The sequence below is a fragment of the Grampus griseus genome (genome assembly GCF_964374135.1).
Source record: "Grampus griseus genome assembly, chromosome: 5".
NCBI classification, from domain to species: Eukaryota; Metazoa; Chordata; class Mammalia; order Artiodactyla; family Delphinidae; genus Grampus; species Grampus griseus.
In genome coordinates, this window is record NC_138998.1 from 132514936 (window position 1) to 132531005 (window position 16070).

The 16070-nt window shown below is 40.2% G+C and overlaps 1 protein-coding gene across 1 annotated transcript in view; it reads left to right on the plus strand.

The window, feature by feature from the left end:
- The window catches only part of ITSN1 (intersectin 1), a 180515-nt gene that overhangs the window by 131798 nt on the left and 32647 nt on the right, over window positions 1-16070 (plus strand). The window contains exons 17-19 of the mRNA XM_082654560.1: window positions 9381-9508; window positions 12464-12690; window positions 14524-14645. Coding sequence (XP_082510686.1) covers window positions 9381-9508; window positions 12464-12690; window positions 14524-14645 — 477 coding nt within the window. The remainder of the gene's footprint in view (window positions 1-9380; window positions 9509-12463; window positions 12691-14523; window positions 14646-16070) is intronic.

The window sequence follows — 16070 nt, forward strand, 5'->3', positions numbered from 1 at the left end:
GCCTTTCATCCACACGGCTCAGAATAAAAGGGAGAAAGAAAGAGAGATAGAGAGAGAGAGAGAGAGAGAGAGAGGAAGGAAGGAAAGAAGGAAGGAAGGAAGGAAGGAAGTGAGGGGATAAAATAAAATAATGTAAGATAAAATAAAGTTATTAAAATGAAAAATAAAAAATAATTATTAAGAAAAAAAATTTTAAGTAAAAAAAAAGAAAAGAAAAAAAACGTACGGACAGAACCCTAGGACAAATGGTGAAAGCAAAGCTATACAGACAAAATCTCACACAGAAGCATACACATACACACTCACAAAAAGAGGAAAAGTGGAAAAAATTATATATCTTGCTCCCAAAGTCCACCTCCTCAATTTGGGATGATTCGTTGTCTCTTCAGGTATTCTACAGATGCAGGGTACATCAAGTTAATTGTGGAGATTTAATCCACTGCTCCTGAGGCTGCTGGGAGAGATTCCCCTTTCTCTTCTTTGTTCGCACAGCTCCTGGGGTTCAGCTTTGGATTTGGCCCCGCCTCTGTGTTTAGGTCGCCAGAGGGCGTCTGTTCTTCGCTCAGACAGGACGGGGTTAAAGTAGCCGCTGATTCGGGAGCTCTGGCTCACTCAGGCCGCGGCGGGAGGGAGGATACGGATGCGGGCCTAGCCTGCGGCAGCAGAGGCCGGCGTGACGTTGCACCAGCTTGAGGCGCACTTTCGTTCTCCTGGGGAAGTTGTCCCTGGATCACAGGACCCTGGCAGTGACGGATTGCACAGGCTCCCGGGAGGAGACGTGTGGATAGTGACCTGTGCTTGCACACAGGCTTCTTGGTGGCGGCAGCAGCGGCCTTAGCGTCCCAGGCCCGTCTCTGGTGTCCGTGCTGATAGTTGCGGCTCGCGCGTCTCTGGAGCTCCTTTAAGCAGCGCTCTTAAATCCCCTCTCCTCGCACACCAGGAAACAAAGAGGGATGAAAAAGTCACTTGCCTCTTTGGCAGGTCCAGACTTTTTTCTGGACTCCCTCCCGTCTAGCCGTGGCCCACTAGCCCCCTTCAGGCTGTGTTCATGCTTCCAACCCCAGTCCTCTCCCTCTGATCCGACCTCCGAAGCCCAAGCCTCAGCTCCCAGCCCCCACCCATCCCGGTGGGTGAGCAGACAAGCCTCTTGGGCTGGTGAGTGCTGGTAGGCCCCAATCCTCTGTGCGGGAATCTCTCCGCTTTGCCCTCCGCACCCCTTTGCTGCGCTCTCCTCCGTGGCTCCGAAGCTTCCCCCCTCCGCCACCCGCAGTCTCCACCCGCAAAGGGGCTTCTAGTGTGTGGAAACCTTTCCTCCTTCACGGCTCCCTCCCACTGGTGCCAGTCCCGTCCCTATTCTTTTGTCTCCGTTTTTTCTTTTTTCTTTTGCCTTACCCAGGTACGTGGGGAGTTTATTGCCTTTTGGGAGGTCTGAGGTCTTCTGCCACCGTTCAGTAGGTGTTCTATAGGAGCAGTTCCACGTGTAGATGTATTTCTGATGTATCTGTGGGGAGGAAGGTGATCTCCACGTCTTACTCTTCCGCCATCTTCTCACATCTCCCAGTAACGTATTGTTAAACCTCCATGTGTTTGTGTTTTTTACATTTTTTTCCCTGTAATTCATTTCTAATCTCATAGCGTTGTGGTCAGAAAAGATGCTTGATATGATTTCAATTTTCTTAAATTTACTGAGGCTTGATTTGTGACCCAAGATGTTATCTATCCTGGAGAAAGTTCTGTGTGCACTTGAGAAGAAAGTGTAATCTGCTGTTTTTGGATGGAATGTCCTATAAATATCAATGAAATCTATCTGGTCTATTGTGTCATTTAAAGCTTGTGTTTCCTTATTAATTTTCTGTTTGGATGATCTGTCTACTGGTGAAAGTGGGGTTTTGAAGTCCCCCACTATTGTTGTGTTACTTTCAATTTCCTCTTTTATAGCTGTTAGCAGTTGCCTTATGTATTGCGGTGCCCCTAGGTTGGGTGCATATATATTTATAATTGTTATATCTTCTTCTTGGATTGATCCCTTGATCATTATGTAGTGTCCTTCCTTGTCTCTTATAACATTCTTTATTTTAAAGTCTGTTTTATCTGATATGAGTATTGCTACTCCCTGCTTTCTTTTGATTTCCATTTGCATGGAATATCTTTTTACATCCCTTCCCTCTCAGTCGTATGTGTCCCTAGGTCTGAAGTGGGTCTCTTATAGACAGCATATATGTGGGTTTTATTTTTGTATCCATTCAGCGAGCCTGTGTCTTTTGGTTGGAGCATTAAACCATTAACATTTAAGGTAATTATCGATATGTATGTTCCTAGTACCATTTTCTTAATTGTTTTGGGTTTGTTTTTGTAGGTCCTTTTCTTCTCTTGTGTTTCCCACTAGAGAAGTTCCTTTAGCGTTTGTTGTAGAGCTGGTTTGGTGGGCTGAATTCTCTTAGCTTTTGCTTATCTGTGAAGCTTTTGATTTCTCCTTTGAATCTGAATGAGATCCTTGCCAGGTAGAGTAATCTTTGTTGTAGGTTCTTCCCTTTCATCACTTTAAATATATTGTGCCACTACCTTCTGGCTTGTAGAGTTTGTGCTGAGAAATCAGCTGTTAACCTTATGGGAGTTCCCTTGTATGTTTTTTGCAGTTTTTCCCTTGTTGCATTTAATAATTTTTCTTTATCTTTAAGTTTTGTCAATTTGATTACTATGTGTCTCAGCGTGTTTCTCCTTTGTTTTATCCTGCCTGGGACTGTCTGCGCTTCCTGGGCTTGAGTGGCTATTTCCTTTTCCAAGGTAGGGAAGTTTTCAACTATAATTTCTTCATATATTTTCTGGGGTCCTTTCTCTCTCTCTTCTCCTTCTGGGACCACTGTAATGTGAATGTTGGTGCATTTAATGTTGTCGCAGAGGTCTCCTAGGCTGTCTTCATTTCTTTTCATTCTTTTTTCTTTATTCTGTTCCGCGGCAGTGTATTCCACCATTCTGTCTTCCAGGTCACTTATCCGTTCTTCTGCCTCAGTTATCTGCTATTGATTCCTTCTAGTGTATTTTTCATTTCAGTTTTTGTATTGTTCATCTCTGTTTGTTTGTTCTTTAATTCCTCTAGCTCTTTGTTAAAGATTTCTTGCATCTTCTCAGTCGTCGCCTCCATTCTTTTTCTGAGGTCATGGATCATTTTCACTGTCATTATTCTGAATTCTTTTTCTGGAAGATTGCCTATCTCCACTTCATTTAGTTGTTTTTCTGTGGTTTTATCTTGTTCCTTCAACTGGTACATAGTCCTCTGCCTTTTCATTTTGTCTGTCTTTCTGTGAATGTGGCTTTCATTCCACAGGCTTCAGGACTGTACTTCTTCTTGCTTCTGCTTTCTGCCCTCTAGTGGATGAGGCTATATAAGAGGCTTGTGCAAGGGACTGGTGGTGGGTAGAGCTGGGTGTTGTTCTGGTAGGCAGGGCTCAGTAAAACTTTAATCTGCTTTTCTGCTGATGGGTGGGGCTGAGTTCCCTTCCTGTTGGTTGTTTGGCCTGAGGCGACCCATCGCTGGAGCCTACAGGCTCTTTGGTGGGGCTAATGTCGGACTCCGGGAGGGCTCATGCCAAGGAGTACTTCCCAGAACTTCTGCTGCCAGTGTCCTTGTCCCCGGGGTGAGCCACAGCCACCCCCAGCCTCTGCAGGAGACCCTCTAACACTAGCAGGTAGGTCTGGTTCAGTCTCCTATGGGGTCACTGCTCCTTCCTCCTTGGTCCTGATGTGCACACTACTTTGTGTGTGCCCTCCAAGAGTGGAGTCTCTTTTTCCCCCAGTCCTGTTGAAGTCCTGCAATCAAATCCCGCTAGCCTTCAAAGTCTGATTCTCTAGGAATTCCTCCTCCCATTGCCAGACCCTCAGGTTGGGAAGCCTGACGTGGGGCTCAGAACCTTCACTCCAGTGGGTGGACTTTTGTGGTATAAGTGTTCTCCAGTTTGTGAGTCACCCACTCAGCAGTCATTGGATTTGATTTTATTGTGATTGCTCCCCTCCTACCGTCTCATTGCAGCTTCTCCGTTGTCTTTGGATGTGAGGTATCTTTTTTGGTGAGTTTCAGTGTCTTCCTGTTGATGATTGTTCAGCAGTTAGTTGCGATTCCCGTGCTCTGGCAAGAGGGAGTGCGCGCACGTCCTTCTACTCCGTCATCTTGAACCCCAGTGGGTACTTCTTTATACTTTATGTAACATCCCTTCACATAATACATTTATTTTTGAGTGTTTCTAAGACCAAATGAAGGAGAAACACTCACAGTTTTTTAATTAAGTGATTCTGTGCCACTTGCATAGCAGTAGAACAACTGTCTTTAGTAAACTTGAAAGTGAGCCATATTTCTCAGGGCAAAAAATGGGATCTTCTTGAGTATTCAATTTGTGAAGCATATTGCTTTTGAAATACTTTGGCTGTATGCCACAGATGTTTTATGGTGCAAATATCTTAATTCTTTAGGGGAAATAAGTGACTTTTCCCCCTTGGTTGAAGGAAGAAATTTAAAAACAAGCTGATTTTCATTAATCTTAACTAATATAAGACAGAGTCTTTATTTGCCAATAATTTTCTTATTGTGGTTTATAATCTGTGTTTGATCCAACACCCCTTTGAGAGTCAAATAAAAGCTATGTGCCTTCTCAGCAAGAAAAATGCCAGTATACTCCAGTTTGCATGTAATTTCATAGTGTTCACAGAGCCAAAGTTTTTTCATAGATCCTGGATAAGAAACTCTGCTTTATCTTAGAATTCTGTAGATATTATTGGTGGACAAAATCTTATTTTAATTTATATATACTATGCATTTTATAGGAGTTTTATTTTTCCTATATATTTATTTGTAGCTAAAACTTATTGAATGCATGCTTATTTCTTATTTATTAAGAAAGTCACCATACTTTATTAGGAGTTAATATTAAGCTATTGTTCAGTATATCTAGTGTAAAACATATACCCTTGAGTAGAACTCAGAAGAAAGGTCAACAAAGTTGTACACTCAATACCATATTGCTAGATAAATATACAGCCAATAAATAAATATGTGATTGTAGAGTTACTTACTTTAGAAAAAAGTAAGTTAATTTGAGGAAGAGCTACAAGTGAGATACTTAGTTTTGAATGGCAGTAATTTCTTATTTGTTCTGCTTATCTTAGTTATAATAGAGAAATAACCGTGACAAGATTTAACAGAATTTGCAGGGTCACTTACATCAGGCTGATCACCAGGAGAGTTGATACGATTTGTGTGGGGAAGTTTTTCTTAGCTACTTCTCCCAATAGTTCTCTTATTTCCTAAGTAAATAAAAAAATTAATAAAACACCAGATTTATTTGTCACCTGGAAAATGTTTTCCCTGAAAGAATTAAAAGGCAACTTGTAAATAACTATACTTATACTTGAATTTCTTAAACGGTATTGAAAAGGAATGAAGGAACAGGGCAGCCCTCAGCTCCCATGTGAAAGGACCCGTTGCTCCTTGTCATGCACAGAAAAGCAAGTTGTTAGCTAGTTTTTAGTTTATATTCCTTCATTCTATAGATTGCCATCTCAGAAGTTCAGCTTTAAAAAAAAAAAAAGTAATCAACTGAGGAATCATACATTTCCTGCTTATTTTAGTTCATGCCATCTTAAACTCCCAAGTCCAAGGAAAGAGAGGAAAACCCAGAATGCCTTACTATTCATAGCATCTTGATTTTCTTACACTTGATTGTGTATCTCAGCAGTATTTGACTTGGATGAAGGAAATGACAGAAAAACTTTGCAGTCTTCAAATCTGGATCAGAAGATGTCAGAGCCTTCTGTTACCTCATTTGACATCTGTTATTTTATGGCTCCTGCAAGCTCCATTTCCTTGGAGGTACTTGAAACTGCAGCTTATTTAGACAGTTTCGAAGACAGGTTCAGCTTATCCTCCAATTCTCTTATACTAAAAAATAAGTGTGCTTTAAATTTTTAAAAATATCTTCCTTCATGTATTTGAAACATTTAAAAATTGTTTTCAAACTCTCATTAGCGTGATTTTTTTCCTATAGATGCTTTAAGTTTATTTCTTATTGCTTTTCATTTTATAGTCCCTCATAATATGTTGCTAGCTTTATTTCCATCTGTCTTGACTTTGTATCTGGTAATTATTGATCTATAAATTAATATCCAATTACTAGAGCCCAATATAGAAAGGAAATATGCAGTATAATTCTTTGTTAAAATGAAAAATCTTCATTTGTGCCCCGGTCTACCTGATGCATTGGTACATCATGGCCAGCGTCCATTCTAACTGGCCAGCTCTTGTGCAGTAAGTATGTGTTGTTAAGTGTCTTGAATATCACTATGCCTAAAATACATTTTTCCTGGATGAAGTAAGCATTTTTCTGTTTTAATATACAATCAGATTCCTCCTCTGTCATTTCTTTTTTTAAAAAAAATATTTATTTATGGCTGCACTGGGTCTTCGTTGCTGCACACGGGCTTTCTCTAGTTGTGGCGAGCGGGGGCTACTCTTTGTTGTGGTGTGCAGGCTTCTCATTGCAGTGGCTTCTCTTGTTGCGGAGCACAGGCTCTAGGTGTGCGGGCTCAGTAGTTGTGGCGCACAGGCTTAGTTGCTCCACGGCATATGGGATCTTCCTGGACCAGGACTTGAACCCGTGTCTCCTGCATTGACAGGTGGATTCTTAACCACTGCGCCACCAGGCAAGTCCCCTCCTCTGTCATTTCTTACTCTTTTGTGTTTAATTTCAGCTTAGAATTATTTTGCTTACTGGTTATACCTTTTTAGTTTATGTAATAAGAATAAAATCCTAAATAAAAGAGACACAGATAAATAGAGAATAAATTTTTATGGTGATGAACAATGTCTAACAATTTAACAGATCTTAAAACTAAAAACTAAAGATTGTCTACTCTGATTTAGCTTGTGGTGCATATCAGGGACCTGAGATTAAAATCCTGGTATCTTTGTTCCCAGTTCAGTACCTTTCAATTATAGTCTGTTGCCATAAATTATTTTTCTGAACCTATTTGAGAATTTTGTGCAGTTGAAGATGAAATTTGAAAATAGGAAAAAAAGTAAATTTTCATCACTTCTTACCCTTCTTTTTAAAGGGTCTCAGCCATTGGGTCAGTGACAGAGTGGGCCATCCCTGTCTATGCAGAGGCAGACTTTTGACTTCCTCTCTTAGGACATATAGAGTTTCGATTAATAGCATTCCATTGCAGTTTTCCTTTTCACGTAGATATTAACTTGAACCAAGAGTGCGAATAACTCTAACAGAAATTGACCCTTATTTTCCATTTGTCTCTGAAATATCAAATCCCAGATATTAACCAGATTTTTTATTCATGTTTTTAGAGATTACTATTTATGCTTGATTCCAAATTACTATGAAAAGCAATACTGCTGAACTTTTAGCACATTGAAGTTTTACATCCCATGGTATAGCAGTGAGAAAGATGATGAAAAATGGAATTCTTTTTTTGTGATGTTGATTTTTGTCTCTTAGAACTGTAAACAGACCAAGGCGTCATCATTATGTTCCAGTTTCCATTCTTGGCCTTCCATGGCCCCTCTATAGCTAAACTCCTGTCTCAAGTACGCGTCATAATTTGGAAGTCACATGCCCATGGCTGCAGCCACAGGGAATAGTCCTTCAGTTTGTGCCTTACAAAATTGTGTCTTCCTGCTGCATCCTGTCTGGTTATTCCCAGGCTCATCTGCTGGGTTCTCTACTGAAGCCCCTTCCTTCTTTCCTTCCTTCCCCCTCTTCAAGTACCTCCTTCTCTCCAGTCCTTCCTCCTTGCCCAGTACCTGCTCCCCCTAACCTCCTGATCTCCAGTTAAACTTTTTCTCATATCGCATTGATCCCTTTTAGGACCTCTCAATGTCACTTATGGTATACAGAATGCTTGTTACATACATTCTAACTTTATCTTAAGAACGGTCTAGCTAGTAGGAAAAGGTTAGCCTCACTTTAGGGCATTTCTCTAGGAATAAGTGCATTTTAACACTGATCTTCTTCAGACAATCTCTCTACCTTTGATGTCTGATCTGTGAATGAAATCTAAAGGTAGAAATAAGGCAGGAAGAAACCTACCCATCTGGACTTACCAGTGAGCAAATCAAGAGAAGACAGGGCAGGCCTTAGTTCTTTTTTTTTTTTTTTTTTTTTTTTTTTGTGGTACGCAGGCCTCTCACTGTTGTGGCCTCTCCCGTTGTGGAGCGCAGGCTCCGGACACGCAGGCCCAGCGGTCATGGCTCACGGCCCCAGCCGCTCCACGGCATATGGGATCTTCCCGGAACGGGGCACGAACCCGTGTCCCCTGCGTCGGCAGACGGACTCTCAACCACTGCGCCATCAGGGAAGCCCAGGCCTTAGTTCTTAAATCTCACCATATAGACCCCTTGGCTGCTCCCCTAGTTAGCCAGACCAAGAAGTCAACTGGAACTTTAGTCTTGGTTCTACTGGACACTTTGACTTGTCTGATTTATTGTTAACACAAGTAAGAAGAGATTTGGTGACTGAATCTGTTAGTGACCATTTGATTCCTATGGAATCAGAGGGTTTTCCCCCACCAACAGGCATTTCTTTGTTCTTCATATTTTTGGATGTTTAAACTTCTGACTTGAGTACTTTAAATATCATAAAATACACTTTATTTTCAGTAGCATGCTAAGGAAATTACTGTTATTCCTGTGTTAGTATCAAATGAGGAAATCGGATCCAAAGTGATAATCAAATTATAGCTTTTTACTTTCCATCTGACTGCTGGCTTAGTTTGGGGCAGCTGTCAGCTTCACACATGGTTTTAATAAGAAAAGATGCTTCGGAAGAGGTATGATTTGAAGAAAAATATACCCTGGGGGGAGACTCAAAGCTGTGAAGGAGAAGGATGTCGTTTTGTTTCAAAGCACCATATCGTAAGAAGGAGGTGAGGTTGTAATGGTTTAGTGGAGCAAGTGTATGAAGAAGTGTGTACATCTTCAAAGTCAGTGGAGGTTGGTGTTGATTATTATCAAAAGAATCTTAAGATTCCATTCATGATCATCACCGTGTCTCAAAATTGGTTGAGTTCCATTATTGTTGCTGAGCCCTGAGCAGTATAGTTTTTCTAATGCTCGTCCCTAGCAAGCTCCTTCTAAAGCACCTCATGGACCATGGTGCAGTGTGTTATGGCTCACTAAAATATGATCTCAGACAGCTTCTGGAGATCAGTCATGTCAAAATGTAGAGTAATTTTAGTTTTCCAAGTTAACGTTTTTCAAACCTGAAGCATTATCTCCTACGTGTCTGGGCTTCCCCACTATGAAATGTTGCATGCTGATAAACAGTGGAAATGTCTATCAGCGCATGTCATTACATGAACTGTTTCTTGATCATTTATAGGAACTAAGAGAAATACATAATAAGCAGCAGCTACAGAAACAGAAGTCCATAGAGGCTGAACGACTGAAACAGAAAGAACAAGAGCGAAAGATCATAGAATTAGAAAAACAAAAAGGAGAAGCCCAAAGGTGAGTCTTTTCAGTGGATTGTGGACCCTTCTGGAAGGAACTTTGAGTATTTACTATTCTTTGCCGGGCTTCTCCAACTTCTTACTGCACCAGAAAGAGCCTTCAGTCTTTAATGTGTGTGTGGGCACATGTATATATAAATCTTTGCATGTATAAGTACCCCCCAAAGTTTTTGGTTGGTGCCCAGAGCTCTCTCAGGCTACGACTATGTAGATAAATGTAATTATACAAGAAATTGGGACACTTGGTATGCTTGTTTGCATGCCAATGACCAAAATACGTTTCCAGTTCACAGCCTTTTAATAACAGTGGCCATCAGAGTCCTGGGTTTCAAATCAAAGTCCCTGAGCTCAGTGGCCACACAGGGTTTCTCCAGTGAGACAGAAAGTATACCATGCCATCTTCTTTCTTCTTTTTTTTCAACTGCAAATGAAACTCGAGTACAAAAGGAGAAAATTTGCTGTTGCTGTTGCTGCTTAGGACACAGACACATTTTTGTTTGAATATTTATGTCTGTAGTCTTTTATTTGTAACCTTTCGTAGTAAATTGTAGAAATTTATTGTTTCCCTTTTGGTGTGTCTGATTTTGTTATCAGATATTTGCTTTTTAAACTACAAATTGATTTTAGACTCCCAAGAAACAAAAGTGACCAAATATCCCAATGATATAGTGTAAATTATAAAAATTGGTTATTGAAATTAGACTAAAAAGATGAAGAAACTCATACTTTAGGCAAGTCACTGTCTTTTACTGGCCTGAGTTCAGTTTAACTGCCAGGGTGCACATTTTTTTTTTTTTTTAACATTTATTTATTTATTTATTTTAATTTCATTTTTGGCTGCATCAGGTCTTAGTTGTGGCATGTGGGATCTTCGTTGCGGTGCACGGGCTTTTCTCTAGTTGTGGCATGCGGGGTCCAGAGCGCATGGGCTCTTTAGTTTGCAGCATATGGGCTCTCTAGTTGAGGCAAGCGGGCTCAGTAGTTGTGGCACATGGGCTTAGTTGCCCCACGGCATGTGGTATCTTAGTTCCCCAACCAGGGATCAAACCCGAATCCCCTGCATTGGAAGATGGATTCTTTACCACTGGACCACCAGGGAAGTCCCCAGGGTGCACTTCTGCAGCACTTTTTATTATGGGTACATATTGTATTTTGCATTTGGTGTTTTGGTCTTTTTTATCATGCCAGTGGGTAGGTAGGGTTTCAAACCAATTTAGAGGACTATTTTATGGTTCTCTCGGTGGAAGGAGGTAGGTCTAGGATTATGTCCCAGGGATTAATTCCTTGGATATGTTGATTAACTCCATCATTTTCTTATCTTCGAAGTTTATTATTCACAATATACTGCACCAAAGTTTCACTTTCCTACAGAGTAGAAATACACATACAGTGTCATGATATAAAAGTTTAAATTTTCTGCTTACAATTGTATGATAAATAGCACCCAAAATTTAACTTCAGAAATTACGTGGTTATATGCTTTTATAAATGGTGGCCTTTATTGGTGGAATATGTTAAGCAAATTTTATTTGTTGTTATGAATAACAATTAACATTCCTACCCCTCCAAAAAATGTCTGTTATGCTTTCTTAAAAGATGTTTTGAAAATTGTAAGTGAAATGCTTGATTTAAATTGAAAAGAATTCTACTGCAGTAAAGCTTCACGTTTATACAGAGTAGAAATAAATATAATATTTTTTAATGGAGAATAAAAGTTTTATTTGTTTATATCATGTTCCCTTAGCAGTTTCCTAGTTCCAGGAGATGACCTTTGTGCGTTAGCCATGTCACAGGCTAGCGATTCATGCTGTAGACTTTAGAACCAGGCTGCCTGAAGTGGTCCCCAAGCTGGTGTGGCTGTGTGACCTTGGACAAGTCATTCACTCCCTCTGCCTCATTTTCATCTGTAAAATTTGGATGATAATGATAGGACCTACCTACCTAGTGTGAGGGTTAAAGTAGTTAACAAACGTGGAGGACTAGTTATTATTAACATGGTATCATTTATTATTGTACATTAGTTTCTTTCTTTCTTTATTTTGTTGTACCATGTCATAGTTGCAGTGCATGGGCTCCTTAGTTGCGGCAGGCGGGCTCCTTAGCTGTGGCAAGCAAACTCTTAGTTGCGGCATGCCTGTGGGATCTAGTTCCCTGACCAGGGGTCAAACCCAGGCCCCCTGCATTGGGAGCTCAGAGTCTTACCCACTGTGCCACCAGGGAAGTCCCACATTAGTTTCATTTAATGTGTGATCATTTAAAGTGTTTTCTGATTTTCTAAAATATTATGGAATGAGGGAAAAATCATCCCTGATCTTTTCCTATGGATTTCAGGTTGAGGCCATCATATTTTTCAAGGCCTATATTTAATTGCACTTTGTGTCAGCTAGTTTAAAAAACAAAGCAGTCGAATTCAGTAAGATACATAGAAACTGTTGCTTAGTAAGGGTTGGTTACTACCTGAAGGGTTCAAAATAACCTGTTGGTTCCCGCTTCAGTTCTGGGGAGCTACTTGTGTGCGTGTACATACAGTGTGTCCCCTCAGTGATCTAATTGTTCATGGACTTCTTTAAGCAATATTTCATTTGCAGTGCTGGGTATACTTTCTCTTCATGGAAGTTATGTTCCTATGTTGTATGGCTTTTATTTTTCTTTGCAATTTTATGCCAGTTTTAAAACCGAGAAGTATTTTTGTGATTTTTTTCTAATCACTTTATAAGCTAGCTACATCAGGAATTTTCTTTCTGTGTTTTTCTACATCATGTGATTTCATCTCACTCAGAAAGGGAGCCCTGAGAGCCTCTGTTTCATTGATTCCGATCCCTCCATCTGAAGAACAATATCCCTTGGTGTTTAGCATCCCATTGACTAGATGGAGCTCTTTGTGCAAAGAGGCCACACAGCAGTGTTAACTTGGGAGTTGCTTCCCTGCTGTAATCAGGCATTTTGTTGACAGACGAGCTCAGGAAAGGGACCAGCAGTGGCTGGAGCACGTGCAACAAGAAGATGAGCATCAGCGGCCAAGAAAACCCCACGAGGAGGAAAAACTCAAAAGGGAAGAGAGTGTCAAAAAGAAGGAGAGTGAGGAAAAGGGCAAACAGGAAATGCAAGACAAGCTGAGTCGGCTTTTCCATCAACAAGAGCCAGCTAAGCCAGCTGTCCAAGCACCCTGGTCCACCGCAGGTATGAGAGGCCAAAATTATTCTAGCAAATAAGTCCTTTTCTACACCTGAAACTAACACAACATCGTAAATCAACTATACCCCAATATAAAATAAAAATTAAAAAAAAAAATCCTGTTCTCCCGGATCCTCTTGGGAAATATTCATGTCTTATCAGGCTCTATCTTGGCTGTGTTCATAGCGATGAGAACGTCAGCGTCTTTTTTTGGATGGTGCAGCTGTTCATCTTCTAGCATCATCAGATGTCTGTTTAGTTCTCCCCACACCGTGCCAACCTTTGGCATCCAGAAGTCTTCTGCAGACGACAGTGGCATGAAGTTTCATTGCCAAGCCCCATTCATACACCTGTATTCCAAATGGAGGTCGTAACCCTTCCTGCTTCTCTGTTTTGTTATGTTCTCTGGGAACTTCAGGGCTGTCTCAAAAGCAGGAAGTGGCACTTCTTCCCCTTGCCTATAGTGACGTGACATTCACTGTCCTCAGTCTGCACTGCGTACAACTGTGTTCTTACCTTTTGAAACTTTTTTTTTTTTTGCCCTTTGAACATAAGTTACATCTTTATAAATAACGATAAATGAAAGACTTTGAAATAGCTAGAAAACATTATCCCTTTTATCAGATGCAAACTAGAATGTATTTTTTAAATTCTTGTGTGGCTGTACGATATTGTAAAGCTTAGGAGATAATACTCAGCTGAGGAAAGTGATGGCCTTTTCCTTTGTTTGGCAAATGACAAATGTTTGTTTCCTGTTTGCACAGCGGGCAGGGATGGGAGTGAGGGTTCAGAGTTGGCCGACACCCTCCCTGCCTCAAGATGCATGCAGTCCAGGGAGAAAGACTGGCAAGCCATCAGATCCACACAGGAGCCTGTGCCATACGAGGACAAAATATATGTTTTAATATTTTTTTTGATCTGAAAATTATTTCACCATGACTTGATCTTAAGTTCCTTATGCGTCCTCTTGGTATAAAATGAGGATATTTTTTCTCCTTTGGTCAGTGGGAAATTATGCACATCATTCAGTTCAAGATGACACAAAGATAGTACTTTCACGGCTTTTCAGAGAAAATAGGTGTGTATCAAAATACTTGCAGCTCTTGGGTAAAAACAGTTCAGAGGGCTGTGAGTAGTTATTAATCAGGATCCAAAATATCCTCTGCTCACTTGCATTTTTAAAAATTTTACTTCATTGTAAAGCTACATTATTTTCATCTAGGGTCTGTCCTTGGTTCATTTTTTTCTCTAGGACGTGTAATTCACCAGGAATTACAATTGAATGATCAATAAGAACGGTTCTTGGTGAAATCAGCACTTATGTTTTACATGACCACATTGAGGGCCTAAAACATCAACCTTTCCATGTCTCTTAATATGGAAAGTTAAAGTTGTGCTTCTTTGCCCCCTCCCCTATGAGTTGGCTGTTTCAAATTTGCATCACATTCGAACTGCTGCATCGTGCTAGACACCCTGCATGGGGGAAAGAGGTCTGGATGCTTTATAGGGGCGCACTGTTGACGCCTAAGCCAGGGAGCAGAGAACAGGGACTTCAGGCAGCCTCACTGCACCCAGCACTGGGATGACCTTGGTTTAGCGTCCACTAATGACCTCTCTGATGGGTCCTAGTTGCTGACATCAGATTTGGCTCTCCTTTGGTTTCAGAACCAAACACCTCCTCACTATGTGTTCCAGAAATTCCTTGAGGAGTTATAAATTGTTCAGATGTTAAGATAGGCAGCAGAGGAGATAGATGTCTGTAATTTGGCTTGTGTCATGCATTTGTGTTCCGTGTAACGTTTTATTTTTGTTCCCTTCTCCTTCTTTCCTCGTAAACAGAAAAAGGTCCACTTAGCATTTCTGCACAGGAGAATGTAAAGGTGGTGTATTACCGAGCACTCTATCCCTTTGAGTCCAGAAGTCACGATGAAATCACGATCCAGCCAGGAGATATAGTCATGGTAAGAAAGACTCCAGCGAAAGCATGCTTTCTGTTCATGGTTAACATCTGTCCTCTTTTTGTACTTTATTTGACAATTGTAAAATGGTTAGTGAGTGTGAAATCCAGTAACCCAGCATTTGAGTTTTTGAAGTATAGCCTCACTCTTCTTCCTTTTCTATTAGAATGAAAGTTGGCACTTAAAAACGTATCCCAGCGTCACTTTAAAATAAGATTGTTAAAAGAAAATGGGTTCTTAACATAGCCTTGCATAATTTTAAATGTGTAAAGCTCTGGTAATTTTAGAGTTTAGATTACTACTTAGATATTAAAAGTAGTCTTTCAGAAATAGTTTTAAATGCAAAATGCTTGATCATCATTTTCATAGTTGCCACTGATAATTTTTGTATCTTTGGGTCAAAGCATCTTTTTTTCCCTTTGTGTAAACTTTGAATTGTGTGAAGAGTAATGAATTAAATACAGTTAACCTGCTTTCCTACTCTATAAATGAACAGATGAAAGAGTTTAGAACTTTGCTTGTTACAGCTTGTTTAATTATAATAATAATAATCTTATGATTGTAACTAAAACTAGAGTAACCAGTTTAAGAAAGAATAAAGCAATGTGGTTGACCTAAATTATTTCCTAAAAGAAAATAGTAGTTCCTCAATCCAGTTATTAACGTAAGCCTTAGAAGTGGTTAAGCTTTGCATTACTGTTGGCTTTTTTTTTTCTTTTTATTATGGAAATGTTCATAATATTTTTTAAGAACTATGAAAGTTAAGAATTGAGACAAACACACTTCCCATAGTAGGACCCATGTCTTTGAAGTATAAAAGGGTGTCATGCAGTCACTGTAATTACTCATGCATTCCTCTTCCATTTATGCATCGTATCTGTATTTAGAGTATGTGATCTTTCATGGGCCAAAATATATAGAAAGAACAGTGTGTTTGGTCCTCAAAGAACTCAATCCCTTCTCCCCTTATTTTCTGATAGCTTTTTCTCTAGTTCTTATGGGCTGGAAATAAGGGAGTCGTGCCCAATGCTCCAGAAGTTTTCAAAGTCAACATCTCCCTGACAGTAACGAAACCCTCTTCCAGTAATCTCTCTGCCTTCATCCAGCACAGAGTTTTGATTGCTTGGGCACCAGCCTCACTCATTCTTTACAGAAAGAACTGCTGGTTTCTCTCAAGTGTGGACGCACCACACTGCACGTGAATGGTGACCCGGGCCGAGTGTTTCGCAGCTTCTTCCCCATCTTCTTTTTCCTAATGGCCTGAGGCTGCTTTATTCCTCCTGCCTAGTCTTTGAAATATCTTGTGCCTTTTAAAGCAGATTAATTGGAAATTATCTAAATACCATGCAATAGCAGGAATCTAAACATTATGAAGGTACAATGCCATAGCAGAGAAGACCTCATTACAAAGTTGATTTTTATACTGCT